Source organism: Schistocerca nitens, chromosome 4 (assembly GCF_023898315.1).
Source record: "Schistocerca nitens isolate TAMUIC-IGC-003100 chromosome 4, iqSchNite1.1, whole genome shotgun sequence".
NCBI lineage: Eukaryota > Metazoa > Arthropoda > Insecta > Orthoptera > Acrididae > Schistocerca > Schistocerca nitens.
This window is the reverse complement of record NC_064617.1, coordinates 592,731,139-592,751,471: the sequence shown is the minus strand read 5'-3', so window position 1 is coordinate 592,751,471 and position 20,333 is coordinate 592,731,139. Positions and strand designations below refer to the sequence as shown.

The 20,333-nt window shown below is 45.5% G+C and overlaps 1 protein-coding gene across 1 annotated transcript in view; it reads right to left on the bottom strand.

The window, feature by feature from the left end:
• Positions 1 to 20,333, bottom strand: part of LOC126251513 (luciferin sulfotransferase-like) — a 320,306-nt gene that overhangs the window by 9,711 nt on the left and 290,262 nt on the right. The window contains exon 6 of the mRNA XM_049951991.1: positions 6,035 to 6,129. Within this exon, the coding sequence (XP_049807948.1) occupies positions 6,035 to 6,129 (95 nt within the window). The remainder of the gene's footprint in view (positions 1 to 6,034; positions 6,130 to 20,333) is intronic.

Here is a 20,333-nt window from a genome sequence, read left to right as displayed (position 1 = left end):
CACTAAAAAAGTCCTATCTGGATCAGAGTGTGACAATCACATACTATGAAACATATTTCCTCTATATTTACAATAAGGGATGGACTCTAACATCTCTGTAATCAGATTGAAGAGTTAGAATAGTCTATATCCTAGCGTTTAGTACGAAATACTTCTCAGAGCACTGTGGTAGGCAGATAAACATGCCGAGTGGTATGCTACGTAATGCATTTTGAACATCAGTGAATTGCACATGCCGCTGTTTGTTTTATCTACAGCGCTGTGAGACTGTATGAGAATCTTGATTACGATTGAGACTGTCAAAATTCTCATCGCAGTATTATAACTTCACTGACTGTTTTTGATCTATGGACTGTAAATCAACTTCAGCACTGTTGATCGTGGTGAGTAATTAACCAGTATACCTCTCCATTTACAATACTATGGATATGGCACCATTCTTCTTTTTGGCAAAACACATGGGTTCTGTGTAGATTCAGTAGAATGACATCATAAGGAAGGTACTGCAAGTCAGCTCACTAATGTTGTGCTGTTGCACAAGGACACGTATCCAGCATGCAAGAAGCTGTATTCAGTATACTGACATTGGAGAAGACGCTGCCCATCGTCTCGGTCAGAGTTGTGACACATTACTGTGCTGACACGACTTCTGGAGGAGCTAGTAATACAGGAAAGCCATGGCAAATATCATGATTTCACAATGATTACGCCTAGCAGCTCCAGTATTTTATGACTTAGAGGCCAAGAATGATGCAGTGTGAGAAACCCTAGTAGTCTGGCTTGTATAAATACTGGCTAATTTAGACTCTGTGTCTGTCAGGCTCAGTATGCTCAGTTGTGCAGTTAATTCCAGCTGCTAGTCTTGAGAAGAGACCCATATCAGTGTGTAGCTCAAGGGGAACCACAAAGCCATCATTATCAATTGTCAATAGATGCAGTCATTGCCTGAGGAGAGTCTGAACGCTGTCGACTAGGCACCTTCATGCTGTTGGGCCACCTGCTGAGTAAATACCATTTGCTGATGGACGCCTTCTTTGTTAGCTATGGACTAGAGTTTGTGCTGTATAGTTGCCAGCCGCCACTGTCCAAGTGGGTTCAGTGTCGCTGTTCATTGCCCAGGTAAAGTGTACACTGTTGCTGTCCAACACCCAGTGAGGGCACAAACCATTGTCATGAGCTACGTTGGAGGATCAAATTTGACCCCAAGTGACCCAGTATGCTTCCCACTGAGATGCGCCAGGAGACCAGCAGCCATAGCTACCTTCCACTGTTCACTGCTGGCAGCCACCACAAACTCATTTCAGCATCGCTGCGATGACCACAGCCCACCACCAAAATCCGTCATCGCCAATGGGTGCATGCCATTTGCTGTATTCCTGGTGGCTTGCTGCTGAAGCCTGCATGATTTGCTGAACAGGGTTGCCTATGTCATGGAGGTTGTTGACTGCCTCTTGAAGTCCTAATATCCCTCTGTAATTGATAAGGAATAAGAGACATCCTCAACTACAAATGTTCCGTGAAATGTATTAGCAGCTGCGAAAATGAACAACCATCAGCTGTATAAGGGAATGATCACAATGAAACTTCGTGCTAGACCGGTACTCGAAGCCAGATTTACCGCTTTCTTGGAGCAGTCACCTTATCCGGTTTTTCTATTCATGCACGACTCATGGCCAGACACAAACATCCATATGCCATCGTTCCTATGTCACAGCTTGCACTCATACACACATTATTTTATTCCTATACCGGGGAAGACATTTTTATTGAAAGGCAGTGACTGGTATTGGCGGATACATACGATATTGCAGCGCCTGTGTTGTAAAGAAGAGCGACACAATTTTCCTTCAGTTATGTATGCATGAGTATGGGTGCAGGTTGTCTCGCGTGATCGACGCGAGTCTGGTTATGAGTCGTGCATGGATAGCCAAAGTGGTTAAAGCGACTGCTCGTGTAAAGTGGGATATCCAGCTTCGAGTTCCGGTCTGGCACAAATTTTCACTGTCGTCATTCCTTTATACATCTGATGGTTGTTCATATTCGCAACTACGAATACATTTCACGCATTTCATAACGGCTGTAGTTGCCACTGGGCCTGTTCCTCTGGTTATATTTGTATGTCTGAAGAAACATTAGATCGTTTTTCTTAACAACACAGGCACTGCGATATCCTACAAATGTCCCCATGATGGGTAACTTTTCAATACCATAACTGTCCAACACCTATCACCACACAACTGGAGGTTTGCCTTTGGAGATGAACTGCACTGCATCTTGATTTACACTGGTCAACCAGAACATTATGACGACCGAAATGCTATCGATATAAACCCGTCCAGCCGATAGCAGTGTTACCTGGCGAGGAACAACTGCTAGTCAGATACACGCACGGTACATGTAGTATTAGTGAGCGTGCTGTCCATGAGTAGTATGAGGAAAGCACACCAGATAGCTGAGTTTGACTGAAGGCAGATTATGAGGGCACAGAGGCTCACCTGGAGCATTTTGGAAACTGCACAACTTGTCGTGAGTTCGAGGAGTGCTGCGGTGAGTGTCTTCAACAAATTCTGGGCACCGAACTGTCCTAGCAATGAGCCTCCATGCATGAGCTCGTAATAACACCATGACATCGACAGCTGCGACTAAACTGGGCATATGACCATCGGCACTGGATGTTGGCGTAGTGGTGTAGGTTCTCATGATCAGACGAGTCCCAATTCCTTCATTATCACGCCGATGGGAGGGCACGAGTCTGTTGTCTTCCAGAGGAAGACATCTGTACTGCGAGACAAGCTGGTGGCAGCTTCATTTTTCTCTGGGGAACATTCGTGTGGGCATCGATGGGTCCAATGGAGCTAGTGCAAGGTATCTTGACGGCCAAGGGGTATCTTACACTGTTTACACACACGTACACCCCTTCATGACGCTCATGTTTCCTGACGGCATTTTTTCAGCAAGGTAATGCGCCATGTCAAAAGGCTAGGAGACGTTCGAGGAACACAGCGGCGAGATCCAATTGATGAGCTGGCCTCCCAACTCGTCAGATCTGAACCCGATTGAACAAATCTTGGATGTGATTGAACGTGGTGTCAGAGCTCTATCGCCCCCTCCCCGGAATTTACGGGAATTAGGTGACTTTTGTGTGCAGATGTGGTGCCAACTCCTTCCAGCGATCAATCAAGTCTTCACTGCTTCCATGCCACGACGTGTGGCCGTTCTTATTCGTGCCAAAGATGGACATACTGGCTATCAGGTAGGTGGTCGTAAAGTTGTGGCAGATCAGTGTATCACAGCAAGATCGCCTGCCACTGTTGATATCGTACACCACGGGCTCTACGTGTTGGTGAGAGAAGTGGCCTACTACATCAACAACTGTCGTCCGTGGAGAAGTGATTTCTGTCATACCTACATTTTGTTGTAGTAAGTCTGCCAAGTACGGATGTTTGGATCGTGGATGACAATGCTCGCTGCAGTTAGGTGAACTTATAGTTTGTTTCCCTCTCTTATTGATGTGCACACGGATGAATGGGAATACCGTCCGCCACAAGAATTTAAAGGTGGAATTAGTGAGAATTTAGGAACCTACTGATCTTTCACAGTCCAGAGGGAATTCTAGTGAAGATTATGCTGGCATGCTGCCAGTAAACTGAACTCAGTAAACATTGTTGGGCAGAGCAGTCCTGTGTAAATAGCGTCTGTTAACTGTAAAATTGTCAGTGGTTTGGTCATTATGCCGAGCAATGCACGGGGTCATGGTGGATGTTGATTAGAAGCAAAGACTAAATAAAGTTTGTTGCTATTTCGAATGCTTTTAGTAGTGTTGTCTGTTTTTTTTTTATTATTATGTGTTTTGTGTTTTAAGTTTTGTGGTTAATTGTGTGGCAGCTGTAGAATGAGATAACTAGAGTCTTTCCTCGTGAGAGGCGTTTAGAGTTTCTATAAGAGCAGACAACACAAAGATCTTCACGGAAGTAGTTGAAGTGAGGGAAGGAAAAGCTGCATCCAGTGTTAACACACCTCCATCAGATTCACCTGGTGCCAGTGTGATTACCCGTATCTCAAGAAAGATGACGAAGGATAGGTTGGAATTTTTTTTTTTTTTTTTTTTTTTTTTTTTTCGTTCGTAGTATCTGCTCGGGGAGGACGTCGCAAGACACCCGTTTCAGTTCGTCGTTGATCCATGAACTCAGTTTTTTTTATTACAGAGGGTAGCTAACCCCTTGACCGAGCATGCTGAGTTACCGTGTCGGCGCTTCATAGACGACCCAGAAACAGCCACAAGGCTGGGTGTATGGACACAGGAATTGCTGTTGCAGATGGCCAACTCTGCTTAACAGCTGAGGCGAAGGCATGGCGTGTTCCCAGGCGTTCTATGAGTGTTATATCTTAAGTGTGCATATAATTTGAGGATTACTTTGATCGGTATGTATTTTTGTGTGTGTGTGTGTGTGTGTGTGTGTGTGTGTGTGTGTGTGTGTGTGTGTGTGTGTGTGTGTGTGTGTGTGTGTGTCTTTGTAATGCCGTGTTGTGTGATACTGAGTGAAGGGAGGGATGAAAGCCGGTGTCATCACACAGCCTAATCCTCTCTGAACGTAAAAGATAACCACAGTCAAATGCCCTCACTCCATTAGACACTGCAGATGCTTTCGATATTTGTTCTTAGACGTTTATATAAACTTTGACTATAAATAACTCTACGCCTTGCAGGGCAAATATTTGTAACGAAAATGTGTTCCACCACTCGAATTCCAGTAGTGTACGTCACAGCCGAGCGGCAGAGTACAAATATGAGTTAGTGACCTCGGTTACCAAGACAGGTAGTACGGGGATAAAACTTAATTTTAACCTTTAGACGTTACAACCGACTTACTTAGCGAGACGTATCTCTTTAAATATGTGGAACAGGTGATGAAATTAATAAAGCTGAAATAATCAAGGAGAGATATGTGCCGCTTTTCTACACAGCAAGTATACTCCTCAACAGTCAGGACCTAGCCGCTCTGCTGTGGTATGTCGCACAGTGCGGTTTGCAAGTCGCAAACGAAGGTTGACACTCCAGAAACACAGTCGAAATTCAGACTCACTAATTGCAGGGGGCTTCAGGCTTCCTATGCTACATCTCTACAGTGGAGTAATTTACTTCGTTTCTTCGAACCAACACTCGAGAGAAAGGGTGGTAGTTTTTCAGGAATGGAGTGATCCTGCGGACGACGAAATCAGCAACTCGATTGACAGGATGGCTGTTCTTTTATGGACAAAGAGCTCCTGAGTTCGAATGCAGCCAACCCTCAACTGAAATTATGACTAGTTTTAGTTAGGAAGACTCCGTGAAGACGGATTACAACGAATGGTCTCTGCGGTAGAAGATCCTTAGAGGATTAGTGATTTCGAAGGATGAACACTTACGTTAAACTTGATCATTCTGACAGTATCAGTTGTTATGTGTACACCCATGAAAGTTCCATACAAAGAGTTGTTGATTTACTTGGGCGAAGAGAACTTCTCAAACACTGGAGGTTAAAAACCAGGGTTTCACCGGAGCAGTAAGATTACGTCAAAGAGTGATATGTATTAGTGGATCACGACTGACTCTAGAGGTAATTTCCCTGGTCAGATCAAGCGGCTGAGAAATACGTCAGTGGTGATCCTAGGCAACTCCTACTCAATAAATGAATTTTTAATAATCTTACAACTTAAAAACCCTTGAACTATGGCATGTAAAGATACTTTTTGTTAAATGGACACGTTTCACGAAGTGTCTCACCTGATATAATCTCCATTGTAGTCTAATATAATCTACAAAAGTGCATAGAGCAACACACAAACTCATACCGATGCTATCAAATACATCACCTCTCAGATAGTAGCTAATCATACACATTTCGGTTCATACGTAGGCTCCACAATGAAACAAATTCACATTACCCGATTTTATACCCATCATTAATTATTTCTCTTCATCGTATGGAGAGTTTAATCATTATGTACAATATATTCTTCTAGTTGGCTGTAATTATCTTCCACTGAGTCTCACCTTCTTCATTTCTTCATATGTGTTGAAAAGAATGTTTGGTTCATGGCGTAGAGTCCAGTAGTCAAGCACGTGGCTCCAAAATGGACTGAAGAGCACTGTGAAAGAAAAAAATTATTGCGCATTAATAAGTTTTCGCCAAACTACATAAAAGCTTAAGTACGTGCGAGAGCTGTGGAACTAAACATTTATTTATTTTTATTAGTACACCAGTGTACAATCTGGCCATTAGGCCCACTTAGACACTTCACCAGGAATTATACCTATTTTACGTTTCATACGTTACATCACGTACGTTATAGGAGGTCTTACATCTACAAATGGAATCCAATACCCTAAATCAGAGCTAGTATACACAGTGGAGACAGAAACAGCTATAGCAGAAAAAAAAACACTGATGTATTTCTTTGCGAAAAGCGAAACAACAAAATAATTTTCAGGAAAATAGATTTTGACGGAGAGCATTCGCGTGTTGTTACTACATGGGGAAAGAAACTAACGTCTCACGCTGGTGAACGAAAAGATAAAGAAGTCCAGCTTGGAAAATTTGTCACCATTTTATTTCCTGCGTGAAGAAAAAAAATGTTCAAATGTGTGTGAAATCTTATGGGACTTAACTGCTAAGGTCATCAGTCCCTAGGCTTACACACTACTTAACCTAAATTATCCTAAGGACAAACACACACACCCATGCCCGAGGGACGACTCGAACCTCCGCCGGGACCAGCCGCCCTGCATGAAGAAGTGAAACGGTATTTTTCAGGGGAAAGTTGTGAGAGTGATAAAAGGAAGTATTTCATCGTTTTCATAAAATTATCAGAGCTCTGATTTGTGATTGCGTTGGCTTTCCCGGCGTAATAAGTCTTGAAAGTCTCTTCGGGTTTGCTGCCGGATCCTAAAATCAACTTGACTCGATATTTCGGCGATCCAACTGTTCACCATCTTCAGGAAAATGCTGCTTATGCTGATGAGTCCCGCTGAGAACTGACGCCAGGTTGCAAATCGACGTCCTATATAGGCCACCGTTCAGTACACGGCGCATGCGCCGCCCATCACAGTTTCTGCCTTCCAAAACAGGGAGGTGGCGCCGCCCTTAGTGAAACACTGCTGGCAACGATATATCGCAATCAAGACCGCACCGAAGAACGTTCAGTTTTGATGCGAGATAATACAGGATTCCACGTTTTGCTAGGAGGAAACCCATTGTCTCTGTTGATTAAATTATCAGTCAACCTAATTTCAATCGCCTCTTTATACACACTGTTCCAAAACCGGAAATGTTGGCAACCACAACAGTTTCCTCAAATTTCATTTTGTGTCCCTCATTTAGGCAGTGCTCTGCTACCGCCGATTTTTCCGGCTGTTGTAGCCTCGTATGTCGGCGATGTTCCACACACCTGTCTTGCACTGTGCGAATAGAACGGCCAACGTAAGCTTTCCCACATTGACATGGAATTTTGTACACCCCGCGTTTCCTAAGCCCCAAATCATCCTTCACAGAGCCGAGCAGAGCCCTAATCTTAGAAGGTTGACGGAAAACACTCTTAATGTTAAAATTCCTTAAAATTCGTCCAATCTTGTCATCCACCACAACAACGTAGTGGCGTCCTTAGGACTTTGGTACGGAGTGCATATGCCATTTCCGATGCAGACAGCTTAACCCAAGAACTTGAGCATTTGATGACTGTTTTTAAGGAAAATGGATACACCGAGAAGCAGATTCGTCGGGCTATGGAGTTTGGACCATCTCCGGAGGTGTACGAAGAGGAACATAGATCAGTGGCCTTTCTTCCTTATGCTGGAGGCTTATCGTTTAAGATTGGACGAATTTTAAGGAATTTTCAAGAGCTCTGATTTTGCCGGCCGAAGTGGCCGTGCGGTTAAAGGCGCTGCAGTCTGGAACCGCGAGACCGCTACGGTCGCAGGTTCGAATCCTGCCTCGGGCATGGATGTTTGTGATGTCCTTAGGTTAGTTAGGTTTAACTAGTTCTAAGTTCTAGGGGACTAATGACCTCAGCAGTTGAGTCCCATAGTGCTCAGAGCCATTCGAACCAGCTCTGATTTGTTTGTAGACCACTTGGTAGATTACTCCAGAAAGGTCAGCAGCAAAGCAGTAGGATATTGCGGACGTTTTTATTTCATAGATAGGCCCAATTTGAGAGCGATTAGGTGGAAAGAGTACATTGAAACCCTCTTTCGGGGACAAGACTTACGGGATGACATGACAGAAGATGAAATTGAAGACAATATGGATGACATAAGCGATCCAGTATTAGAGTCAGAATTTAAGAGGGCTCTGGAAAACCTGAGATCAAATAAAGACGAAGGAGTAGACAACATTCCATCGGAATTTCTAAAATCATTGGGGGGAGAGTGGCAACCAAATGACATTCAAGTTTGCGTAGAATGTATGAGACTGGTGATGTGCCATTTGCCTTTCGGAAAAATGTCATCCACACAATTCCGAAGATAGCAAAGGTAGGTACGTGCGAAACCTATCGCAGAATCATCTTCACAACCCCATGCATCCAAGCTTCTGGTATGTATAACACTCAGAAGAATGGAAAACAAAACTGAGGATCTGTTAGATGACGATCAGTTTGGCTTTAGGAAGGGTAAAGGCACCAGAGAGGCAGTTCTTATGTTGCGGCTGATAATGGAAGCAAAAGACAAGAAAAATCAAGACACTTTCACTGGATATGTCGACCTAGAAAAAGTGTTCCACAACGTAAAATAGCAAAAGATATTCTAAATTCTGAGAAAAATAGGAGTAAGTTATAAGGAAAGATGGGTAACCCTTGTATACTGGGTCAACATTAATAAAAACCGACAAAATGCAGGACCGGGTTCCCGACTGGAAATGGAGGAAGCAGGGTCCAATGAACGTGTCCAGAAATGCATCGTTGCCACGGTAGATGGCGCTGAATGAAACTTCCTGTGACCACATTCCGTGTGTTCCTTGTGTGTTGCAGGTTGTATGAACGACGCTGTGTTCTGAAAGCAGCATAAAGGTCCGGTATTCGTGTCGGGAACAAGCCGAGATGGTGTTTATATACGGCCAGGCAGATGGAAACGGTAAAGAGGCAGAACCCGGTACTCCAGATCTGGTGTACGCATAGTCTGCCGCGTCCCTACACGTACGTCTGTCTGAAAAGACCCACGAGCCCACAAGCAGGCTTGAAATGTTGTGTGATGTGGTTGGTGTCTGTGAGTGTACCTACACTACTGGCCATTGAAATTGCTGCGCCACGAAGATGACGTGCTACAGACATGAAATTTAACCGACAGGAACAAGATGCTATGACATGCAAATGATTAGCATTTCAGAGCATTCAAAAAGAGTTGGTGCCGGTAGCGACACCTACAACGTGCTGACATGAGGAAAGTTTCCAATCAATTTCTCAAACACAAACAGCAGTTGACCGGCGTTGCCTGGTGAATCGTTGTTGTGATGCCACGTGTGAGAAGAAATGCGTACCATCACGTTTCCGACTTTGATAAAGGTCGGGTTGTAGCTTATCGCGATTGCGGTTTATCGTATCGCGACATTGCTGCTCGCGTTGGTCGAGATCCACTGGCTGTTAGCAGAATATGGAATCGGTGGATCCCAAACGCCTCGTATCACTAACAGTCCAGATGACAGACATCTTATCCGCATCGCTGAGGTGGTGTACTCAACGACGAACCTGGGTGTACGAATGGGAAATCGGCATTTTTTCGGATGAATGCAGGTTCTGTTTACAGCATTATGATGGTCGCATCCGTGTTTGGCGACATCGCGGTGAACGCACATTGGAAGCGTGTATTCGTCATCGCCATACTGGCGTATCACCCGGCGTGATAGTATGGGGTGCCATAGGTTACAATTCTCGGTCACCTCTTGTTCGCATTGACGGCACTTTATACAGTGGATGTTACATTTCAGATGTGTTACGACCCGTGGCTCTACCCTTCATTCGATCCCTGCGAAACCCAACATTTCAGCAGGATAACGCACGACCGCATGTTGCAGGTCCTGTACGGGCCTTTCTGGATACAGAAAATGTTCGACTGCTGTCCTGGCCAGCACATTGTCCAGATCTCTCACCAATTGAAAACGTCTGGTCAATGGTGGCCGAGCAACGGGCTCGTCACAATACGCCAGTCACTACTCTTGATGAACTGTGATATCGTGTTGAAGTTGCATGGGCAGCTGTACCTGTACACGCCATCCAAGCTCTGTTTGACTCAATGCCCAGGCGTATCAAGGCCCTTATTGCGGCCAGAGGTGGTTGTTGTGGGTACTGATGTCTCAGGATCTATGCACCCAAATTGAGTGAAAATGTAATCACATGTCAGTTCTAGTATAATATATTTGTCCAATGAATACCCGTTTATCATCTGCATTTCTTCTTGGTGTAGCAATTTTAATGGCCAGTAGTGTATTTTGGTACAGCCGTGCAACCTCTCTACCGTTTCTGTCTGCTTGGTCGTATATAAACTCCGTCTTAGCTTGTTCCTGACATGAATAACGGACCGTTCTGCTGCTTACGGTGCGCTGCGTCAGTCACACAGCCTGCAACACGCAAGGAACACACGGCACGTGGTCAGAAGAACTTTCAATCGTCAGCGCCATCTACCGTGGAACCGTTACATTTCCGGACGCATGTTCATAGGACTTTTTTCGTCGATTACCAGTCAGGAATCCGTCCCTGCAGTTCCCCGGTTTTTTCAAGTTCACCATATATATAGAAGGCTGTTTGTTTGTTGGCAATTCTACCACTACATCTACATGAATACTTTGCAAATTCATAAATATGTGCCTGACAGAGGGTTCATCGAATCACAGTGCCACCCTCGAATGTCCCCCGGGAAAAACGAGCACTTAAGTCTCTCTATGCGAGCTTATATTTTTCTTATTTTATCATGATGATCATTTCTCTCTATTTAGGTGGGTTCCAACAAAATGTTTTCACAATCGGAGGAGGAAGTTGTTGCAAACTCTTATTTATTGATTAGTTGCTGTTGTTACATATGACTTGTACCCTATTTTTGTTATTAAAATTTACAGTGGCATACAAACGCTACAAAAGTCACTAGATCGTGGCCCGAAGAAAAGATCGAACAGAATCCGAGATTTCCGGAACTGTAGCGTAAACTGTCCGAACAGTTCGAGTCACGCTCGGAGCCCTACTAGGAACAGTGAGAAGTGAGCTTAAGCAATAGAAGACGAAATCTCCAAAAAAACACAACAAAAAACGCAAAATGAAACAACAGATGGTGCAGCTAATCATCTTTCCATATAGGTGGAAACACATTCAATCAAAGTATTCCGTTGCACCCAGTGGTTCAAATATGCCCTTCGATTTAAAGCTATAAGAGTGTCAAATGCGGCTTACATTCGCCATGAGTATGAACAAGGAACAGGGCCAATCACCCCCGGAAGCACCGGGCACTATATGTAGTATATGATATGGACAAGGAACAAAAGGGAACAATAAGATTCGAGGATCAAGAATAGTGGCGTAACTGAGGTTTTGGAATACCCCCTGCAAATACTTTCTAGGGGCCTTGTTTAGTAATAAACCTTCAAAGATCAAATATGACAACATCAGACATTCACTCACAGGTTGAGGCCTTCCTTGCAGAACAAACACCGCCCACACTTTTATCAAAAGAGTTTACACTATAAAGCAAACATATTTTTCCAGTTCTCCTACGCTTAGCACGGAAACACTTTTCGACAATGTAATCCAAGTTAAGAAATTGACAGTTTCATGTTCGGTGCTTATAACCGCTAAAGCACTTAATATAGAACCGTACATTGAGTTGCTAAGACAGGTTTTGATTAATTTCAATTTAGAGAGTGAACTTTCTGCTGTAGCAAGTGTAACTAGTAGCGTCAAGTACAACTGAAAACTGTGCATACAGCAGAGAGAGTATTTGCAAAAAAATATTGTCAACCAACATAAATTTTGCGAGATCTTGAACTGAAAACATTTTTCCATTCTTTCCAAATTCTTCTTTTCAGGCTAATAGTTTCAGGAGAAAGATTTATGGTGAAATCTGATTCGCACTTTGTAACCAACTTTTCTGCTCTTTCTTGAATTACATCATTTTCCACCTTAAAAAACTCAACGGGGTATAACAAAGAAAAATAAATTACAATATACTGGAAAGCCTCTTGCTGTAATTTGGAAACTAGATAAATATTTTTCAAAATCTTAGTCTGAAATACGAGAAGCAGAACATAATTTTCATATGTTTAATCATATTAGAGTCTTGTTCCCAACCCTCTTTCTTTTTATTGATACTCTGCATCCATATGGATACTCTGCAAATCACACTTAAGTGCCTGGCAGCGGACTTATGGCAGCACCTTCACAATAATTCTCTATTTTTCAACTCTTGAACAGCATGCGGAAAAAAAACGACCACCTACATCTTTCCGCGCGAGCTCTGATTTCTCTTATTTTATTACGACGATCATTTTACCTCCATGTTATTCGGCGTCAACAAAATGTTTTCGCATTAGGAGGAGAAAGTTAGCGATTGCGGTTTCGTGAGACGATCCCGCCGCAACGAGAAACGCCTTGGTTTTAATGATGTCCATCCCAAATTCTGTGTCATATCGGTGACACTCTCTCCTCTATTTCTTATAATACAAAACGTGCTACACTTCTTTGAACTTTCCCGTTAACCCAATCTGGTAAGGATCCCACGCCGTGCGGCAGTACTGCAAAAGAGGTCGGACAAGCGTAGTATTGGCAGACTCTTTAATAGATACATTGCATTTGCTAAGTGTTCTGCCACTGGACAGGCACTGCAAAATGTGTAGAAATTCTGTTTCATTGGTAACAATGAATCAAATGTGGAAAACCATCTAGTTTCTTCAGAGTCGTTGTAGCACGTCTGTCAGTCGCAAAAATTTATTTATTTGTTGTCACCGAACAACAGAAGGACTAAAGCAAAACTAATGCATTGTATATTCACATAAAACTGTTGCAGTTCCGCTATATTCAGGACGGAATCATTTAGTACCAAATGTACATTTTATTTTGAACAATGTATAAACACAGCATTTGGGATCAGTGTTTTAATTCTTGACTGCAAACATAGGTATCTGCCACTCCTAGACGCAGTAGCATCGTATCCAAGAGCGATGCAAATATCCACTTGTATGTTCATCTTCTCTGACTCAGTTTTACTGTTTATTTTTCCAAATTCTCAGCACCGTGGCCCCTTACCTCGAGGAATCATGAAAACGATTCCTTAATTTCCAACTCCTTTCTTTCTGGTTTGCTTACATATAAATGCAAATATCTTACAACACTAAGTCCTCTCGTAATATATTGGGAATTGTGTCTACAACAAGTAAAAAGAAAGTCCGCTGTTTAATTTCACCGATAATCAGCCCTACAACATTTATATCATCCAGTTTTAAATTTGTGGGCAAAAAAATTTGGTTTTAGTTTTTTTTTCAGTTGGAAGGCGTGCTCTCAGAAGAGGATCGTGTCTGTAGAGGAGATCATTATATTTAAAAGTTTCCCACTTTGTTCTCTTATTTCAAATTCACGATGGCTGCCGAAAATAATCAGATATAGAACTAATGCGCTTGTTTTATCCAGTACTTTAGAAATTACTGATTACGTTTCGTCATGTCGTTCATCAGAAAGTGTATTAATGGTTTTGCCATGTTTGTAATGCTGTAAGTAATACACACATTTAAATGTGTAGCACAAGTTTCATGTACTTTTATTTTCTTGCTTAGAACTTGCCAATCTGTAACTTGTACATCACGACGTGTATTTTCTCTACCTCCGAATAATCAGCACACTGCACAATATACCGCATTTAAAGAAATAGAATAGCAGAATCAAGTAATAGAATTTTTTGACCTGTTTTAGTATGATTTTCATAATGATGGCATCTAAACGATATTTTGTTCGAAGTGTCTCTAGATAAACGACCTTGAGTCTTGCACGGCCTGCTATTTTAATTTTCAGTTTAGGCTCTTTATTCATTTTACCTCGGAATAATCTTGTCAGTGCGTAAAAGTGCAGTTCTCTGATTATTTTGAAGTTGAGTAGAACAACCTTTTGTTGATAAAATGGCGTCTACAGCTGGTGGTCCGTTTTAAGATTGTGCTACACCAGTATTTACTCACGATTGAATTTCACAGATGGTACAGTGTCCACTATGAATCTGCGACCTGTCAGAATCTTTCAAGGCTTTGTTACTGCAACGATACTGACCTCCACTTCCAAGCTCTAGATCGTCAGACTTTTCTGAATTCATTTTGGTTACCACTTTTAGTAAGGAAGACCAGGGTTATTTGGCATAAGTGGCTAGTTGGTACAAAACTGCCACCATGGAATTACTGCGTTGTCATCGCGCCTTTGGGGAGTGAACGTAACTTCAATCTGCTTGGCTGTGTCACGAAGAAACGATCCCCTGTTTCATCGTTTATCTAACTGGTGAGTAAATATTTTCGTCGTAAAGTTCTTAGTTCTGGTGCACCTGTAGATCGAACTGAGGAGCTACAGATGTCCTTTTCGAAAGAGTGGTTGACTGTGGTTGCATGCATGCATCATGATCTTTTGTTTCTGATGTTTCGAATTGAGATGCGTCCATTCATTTCTAAGAATGAACTAGCAAATTGCTATTAAGAAAACGAATTATCAGTATAATATTTTTGAATTTGAGAATAAATGAAAATTTGTGCCGAACCGGGCCTCGAACCCGGTTTTCCCGCTTGCTGCGGGCGGCTGCCTTTTTTTTTATTTTTTTATTTTTTTTTATTGTGAGGAATAATAAGGATATTTTTTTTCAAAAGAAAACAAAGACTCCAATTATACTGGTTTCTCCTTCCAGTAAACAAAAATGAGTCTCCTTCGTCTTGTTGGCAAAGAAGCAATCTTTTGGAACAAAAAAAAAGTTACTCAAAGCCAAAATCAAATTTCTTTTTCCTTGAAGAACAAATTATGAGGAATAAATAAGGAAAAGCTTTTTAAGTCGTCGTGCGACTTGTAGTTAAAGTCCAGTTCTTACAGGAGCTCCTGAAGTGTATCCGCCTACAGCATGCCAGCTCGTCCAAACGTGTCTTCTCATGGCGTAGGCGTGGGTTCTGGGTAGCAGATCTATTCAGTTCGGTTCGGTTTATATAGTTTTCAGCTTCTCAGGGCTTGGACGTTCCAGCTACTAGGTGGGTCATCGAAAGTGCTCCGTAAGAAATTGGAAAAATATTGTTTATAGCGTGGGTTGCGTATCAGGACGCAGTGTCGTTCGTTGAGATAAGTCCAATATCCTAGCGTAGACTTGTCGCCAGAAGTAAAAAGATAGCGGATCGTGTGGCCACTGATCCAATTCACAGAGTTAGTTTTGGCGGAGGGGTAGAAAGTCTTATCGGGGTACAAAAGCGTGTGGACGTCGATCTGAGCCGGTGTCTGGCGAGTAAGAAACGCCAAAATTCGCCGCGCAAGTGTCCAGACGTCTAGCGCTGTGCCGCAGTGGAATCGGTGGACATCCGTGTCATCCACTCCACAGTGGATGCAGAGGGATGAATCGGCGAGATGGATGCGGTGCAGACGATCTCGGTTAACTTGTTTGCCATTCACGGTGATGTACCACGCTGATTGAACGTCTGATTCGAGAAAACGCGCATGGATCGCCTTCCATATGTGTCGCCACACGTACTGTGGATACTTACGTTGGATGGGGTTGGAAGGGCGGCACTGTTGTAACAATTCGGAGACTGTTTTCGTGAGGTACAAACGGGTAAGTGGTAAGGACCGGTAGATATAACTGAACTCCAGGAAAAATCGTTGGATGTAATAAAAGGGGGTTGGAATGGTCGATACCAGTACTGGGGCGGACAAGGAGGCCGGTGCAAAGTTGTGAAGCAGGAGGCTAGTAAGGCTCTGCGGGCAACGATACCAAAGTTTTAGTTGGGAGCTGACGTATAGTGCCTTGACACGAGTCGGCACGTGGATGAGTCCCACCCCGCCACGATCTCGTGGCAGTGCAAGGGATTCATACTGCACCTTGAATAACATCCCCGAGCTGACGAAGGAGCCGAAAGCCATCAACAGTCGTCGCGCCAGGAGATTTGGGACTGGTAGTACTTGAGCCACGTGTGGTATACGGGAAGCTTGATACATGTTCACGTATTGCGCGCGTTGGATAACGTCGAGAGCTCGTAGCCGGTGATCTGCGAGATTTGCTCTGATTGTCTGTAGCAAACGTCTACCATTGATAGTCGCTGAGCGGCGCAGGTCTGCTGTGAAATCAAGTCCAAGACACCGTATGGTGGCGGCGACACTAAGGGGGGCAGCGCATCTCTCCGGCAAGCCCTCACCAATGAGCAGGACCTTGGATTTTGACACGTTGAGGCAGCTCCCCGACGCTTCGCCGTAAGTCGCCACCCATGTCAGTGCAGCTCGTACTTCATCTTCACTGCGCAGATATAGTACTATGTCGTCTGCGTAGGCTGTACAACAAAAACGGTGGCCTTGCACAGCCATACCTTCCAAACGTTGGCGCATGCCCTGGAGCAGGGGTTCCAAGGCGAAAGCATACAAAATCGTGGAAAGAGGGCATCCTTGTCGTACAGATCGTGCGATGACCAGGGACGGTGTAAGACGACCATTGTACATGATTTTAGAGGTTGCACTACTCAACAGGCGCATAACCGCTGTGACAATACCGCCAGGAAAACCCATATGCTGAAGAACTGTCCGTAAATAGAAGTGGTCAACACGGTCGAAAGCCTGGCTAAAGTCCAGTGAAGCCAAGGCGCCAGGGAGACGCTGATGATGCGCTAATGCTATCATGTCTCTGTAACGGCAAAGGGCCGTACGGATGTTGTTGTCGCCTCCTAGGGAAGTCTGGTCGCAGGATGTGACGTAACGTGCGACCTTCTTGAGTCGCGATGCCAGTAGCCGTGTGAATATTTTCATGTCGCTGTTGAGCAAAGTAATTGGTCGATAGTCCTGGACTCTCGATAACCCGCGCGGTTTATGTACGGGGATAATAATGCCTTCTAGAAAGGCGCTCGGGACCACTGTCATCGGTGACATCAGCTCTTGTGCGATTGCCGTCCACGTGGAAGCCAACAAATAGTGAAAACTGTTATAAAATTCGATGGGTATACCGTCAGGTCCAGGAGATCTGTTATCGGAACCCGCCTTGATAGCGTCTACCACTTCATCTGTGGTGACGTCGTCTTGGAGGTCATGCACTGCATCCTCCGGAAGAGTGTTCGTAGTAAGCTGAGCGACTTCTGTGATCAGTGCTGCAGAATGCGGTACGGCTGCGTATAGCCCGGCAAAATGAGCATGGAGAGCGCGACCGATGCTTTGTTGGGTGTCGTGCCGGCGCCCTTCCACATCAGTGAGGACTTGGATCAGAGCTCTTCGTCGTCGTTGTCTTTCCTGAAGGAGGTGGTACATCGACGGACGTTCTTGAGGGATTCGATTAGAAGCTCGAGAACGGACTACAGTGCCTTCCAAGTTACGCCGCATGATCAAGGAGATCTGCGCCTTCGTGCGATGGACCATCGACTGCCGGGCTGGCGAGAAAGGCATCGTCGTACAGTCACGTAGAATGGTGTAGTAGAAGTGCTGGGTATTAGTCTGCCACGCCTTTAATTCCTTCCCATAACTCATCAGAGTCTTCCTGAGGGTCGGCTTTGCACAGGAGAGCCACCATGATAAGGTGGAGTCATAGGCTTCTCGACGATGGTGGCAGCGTGCCCACGCTTCTTCGACCATACGGCGACAATCTGAGGAGGTCAGGTGGGCGACGTTGAGTTTCCACAGACCACGACTATGCCACACTTGCTGTCGGGCGAGAGTGACGTCACAGAGGTACGCATCATGGTCTGAAAAGGCCAAGGGCCAGACTTCCGCATGACGTGTGCCATCAGCAAGGGAGCGGGTAACGTAGATGCGATCTATGCGGCTTGACGAGTGAGAGGTGCAGAATGTATATCCCGGTTGATTTCCGCGGAGCTTCTTCCATGTGTCAACAAGTCGGAGACGGTCGATGACCACTGAGAGAGATGCACAAGGGGAATGTCGCGGGAGTTGGTCCGCGGGCTCTTGTGTCGAGTTAAAATCCCCACCGAGTACCAAATCGTCCTGCGGACCGGTGAAGAGGGGTGTGACGCTTTCGGCAAAAAAAGTTTGTCGGTCATGACGGCGACCAGTGCCGGACGGAGCGTAGATATTAATAATACGCACGCCGAACAGTGTGAGGGCCATACCTCGCGCAGTGGGGAGGTAGATGACGTCCTCTGCAGGGAGTCCGTCGCGTAGCAGGATGGCGACGCCGCTACCGGTATCGGATGCGGGGGAAACATGAGCGTTGTGTCCGGTGGGAACTAGGAAGTCAGCCACAAACACCTCTTGTAAGAGTGCTATATCCACATCCGCAGAGTAAATAGTGTCTCTGAACATGGCCAGTTTATGGGGGGCACGAATGGTGGCAAGATTCATCGTGGCGATACGATATTGCTGTGTACGGCCATCCTCAGTATTTGCGGAACGTGCGGTAGAAGTAGTCGGCAGGTGGAGACCCGCCGGTGGTCCCGCCGTGGTGATAATTACTGGCGGGGCGCCAGCCCCAGTGTCGCCGAGGTGGACTCCTGTGCGGACACGCTGGCAGTCTGTTCCACTTCTTCTTCAACGTCATCGGCCCAGGAAGCCGACGACGTGGACATGTGACGGTCACGTACTTCCGGAACGGGTGTTGTGGATTCCGCAACATGAGTGGCAGGGGGACCGCCGTCATCATTCGTTGACAACGGCGAGGACACGTCCCTGGCTGGGAGAGTAGGCGTCACAGGAGGGGCGCCTGTTGCTGCCACATCGCGTGACTGGACGCAATGTGGGAGATCACCGTCAGACATCAGGTCGACATCTCTTGGGGCCGTCTGAGAAAGGGCGTCATCGGAAGGCGTTCGTCGTCGTTTCCTGTGTTTGCGAGGAGACCGCTGTTTTCTGATGTGGCCTTCTGAATCAGAATGTGGTCGCCCGTCGTCTGACGCCGAACCCGTCTGGACAAAGGCAGACGTCGGCACGACACCGAGGTCGACGTCCATGGTTCCAACAGGAACAGCGGTTTCGGTCTGCAAACCGGACGGTCCTGAAGCGAGCACTGGAGGCGACACCGTGCTTGTGTCCTCGGCGCGTTGTGCTGCGGCGGGTGGCGTCGACGATGCTGCTGGCGCAATCGAGATTGGTACGACGGGGTCCTGTGCAACCTTGGCGTAGGTGATGGGTAAGGACGTGACCGTCGAAGCCTGGGTCTCTTCACGTAACGGCGTCTGAATTAAACGGCGGTGTAAGCATTCGGAACGTACATGTCCCTCCTGGCCACTTCCTGCGCACGTTCGTGGCTGTCCATCGTACATGACGATGGCCCTCACACCGCCAATCAGCAGGTACGATGGGACATGTTTCGTCAGCTCAATTTTTATTTGCCGGACGCCATTTAATACGGGGTAGGTCGTAAATGTTTGCCACTTCTCCGCGATGTGACCCAAGACGGTGCCATATGGTTGGAAAGCGGCAATGACCACATCCTGAGGCACCTCGAACGGGAGCTCAAACACCCGCAATGTCCGGAGACCGAATCCAGCATGGGCGACTGTCACAGCACCCATATGTCCATCAGAGTGTTTAAATTTCAGTCCGTTGGCATGACGGTGAATTATGTCATTGCAAATTTCCTCCGTCGACATCTTGATGTAGACAACACTTCCAGTGATGGAAAAATGTATGCCGATTACGTCCTGGGGGTTCAAACGTAGATCCTCGCGTTTGAACTGTTCGACTTCGAAAGCTCTGGGTCGTGGATGTTCGGCCTGAAACGTTACTTTGATCGTTGCACGGCGGTACGAGTGCGCCATGGTGTACGTTAGTACTGGACTCGATATACACAAACACCGCGACGCGGAAGTAAACACCGCCGAGAGCGGAGCGTCGGACGGCGCGCGGAGCAGCTCCGCACGCTAGCACGGCTGCGAGCCGACTCCCTTAATCTCTTCAGCTATCCGAACGTGCTTCCAGGAGTGGCTCAAACCTCCATTTGTTCTGACGGCTGCTCTCCGTTGTGCTGGTAATATGGTGCCGTGATTGACGCAGAAGATAACACATTGTTTTCTCTCGTCATTGCCGTGCTATGGCATGAAATACTGTAGTTTAGAGACACATGCTGTGTCTTAAACACTGAGCTACAGTATTTCATGCTACAGCAAGGTAATGACGAGAGAAAACAGTGTCGAGCCATCTGCGGCAATGCAGTACAAGCACAATTGATA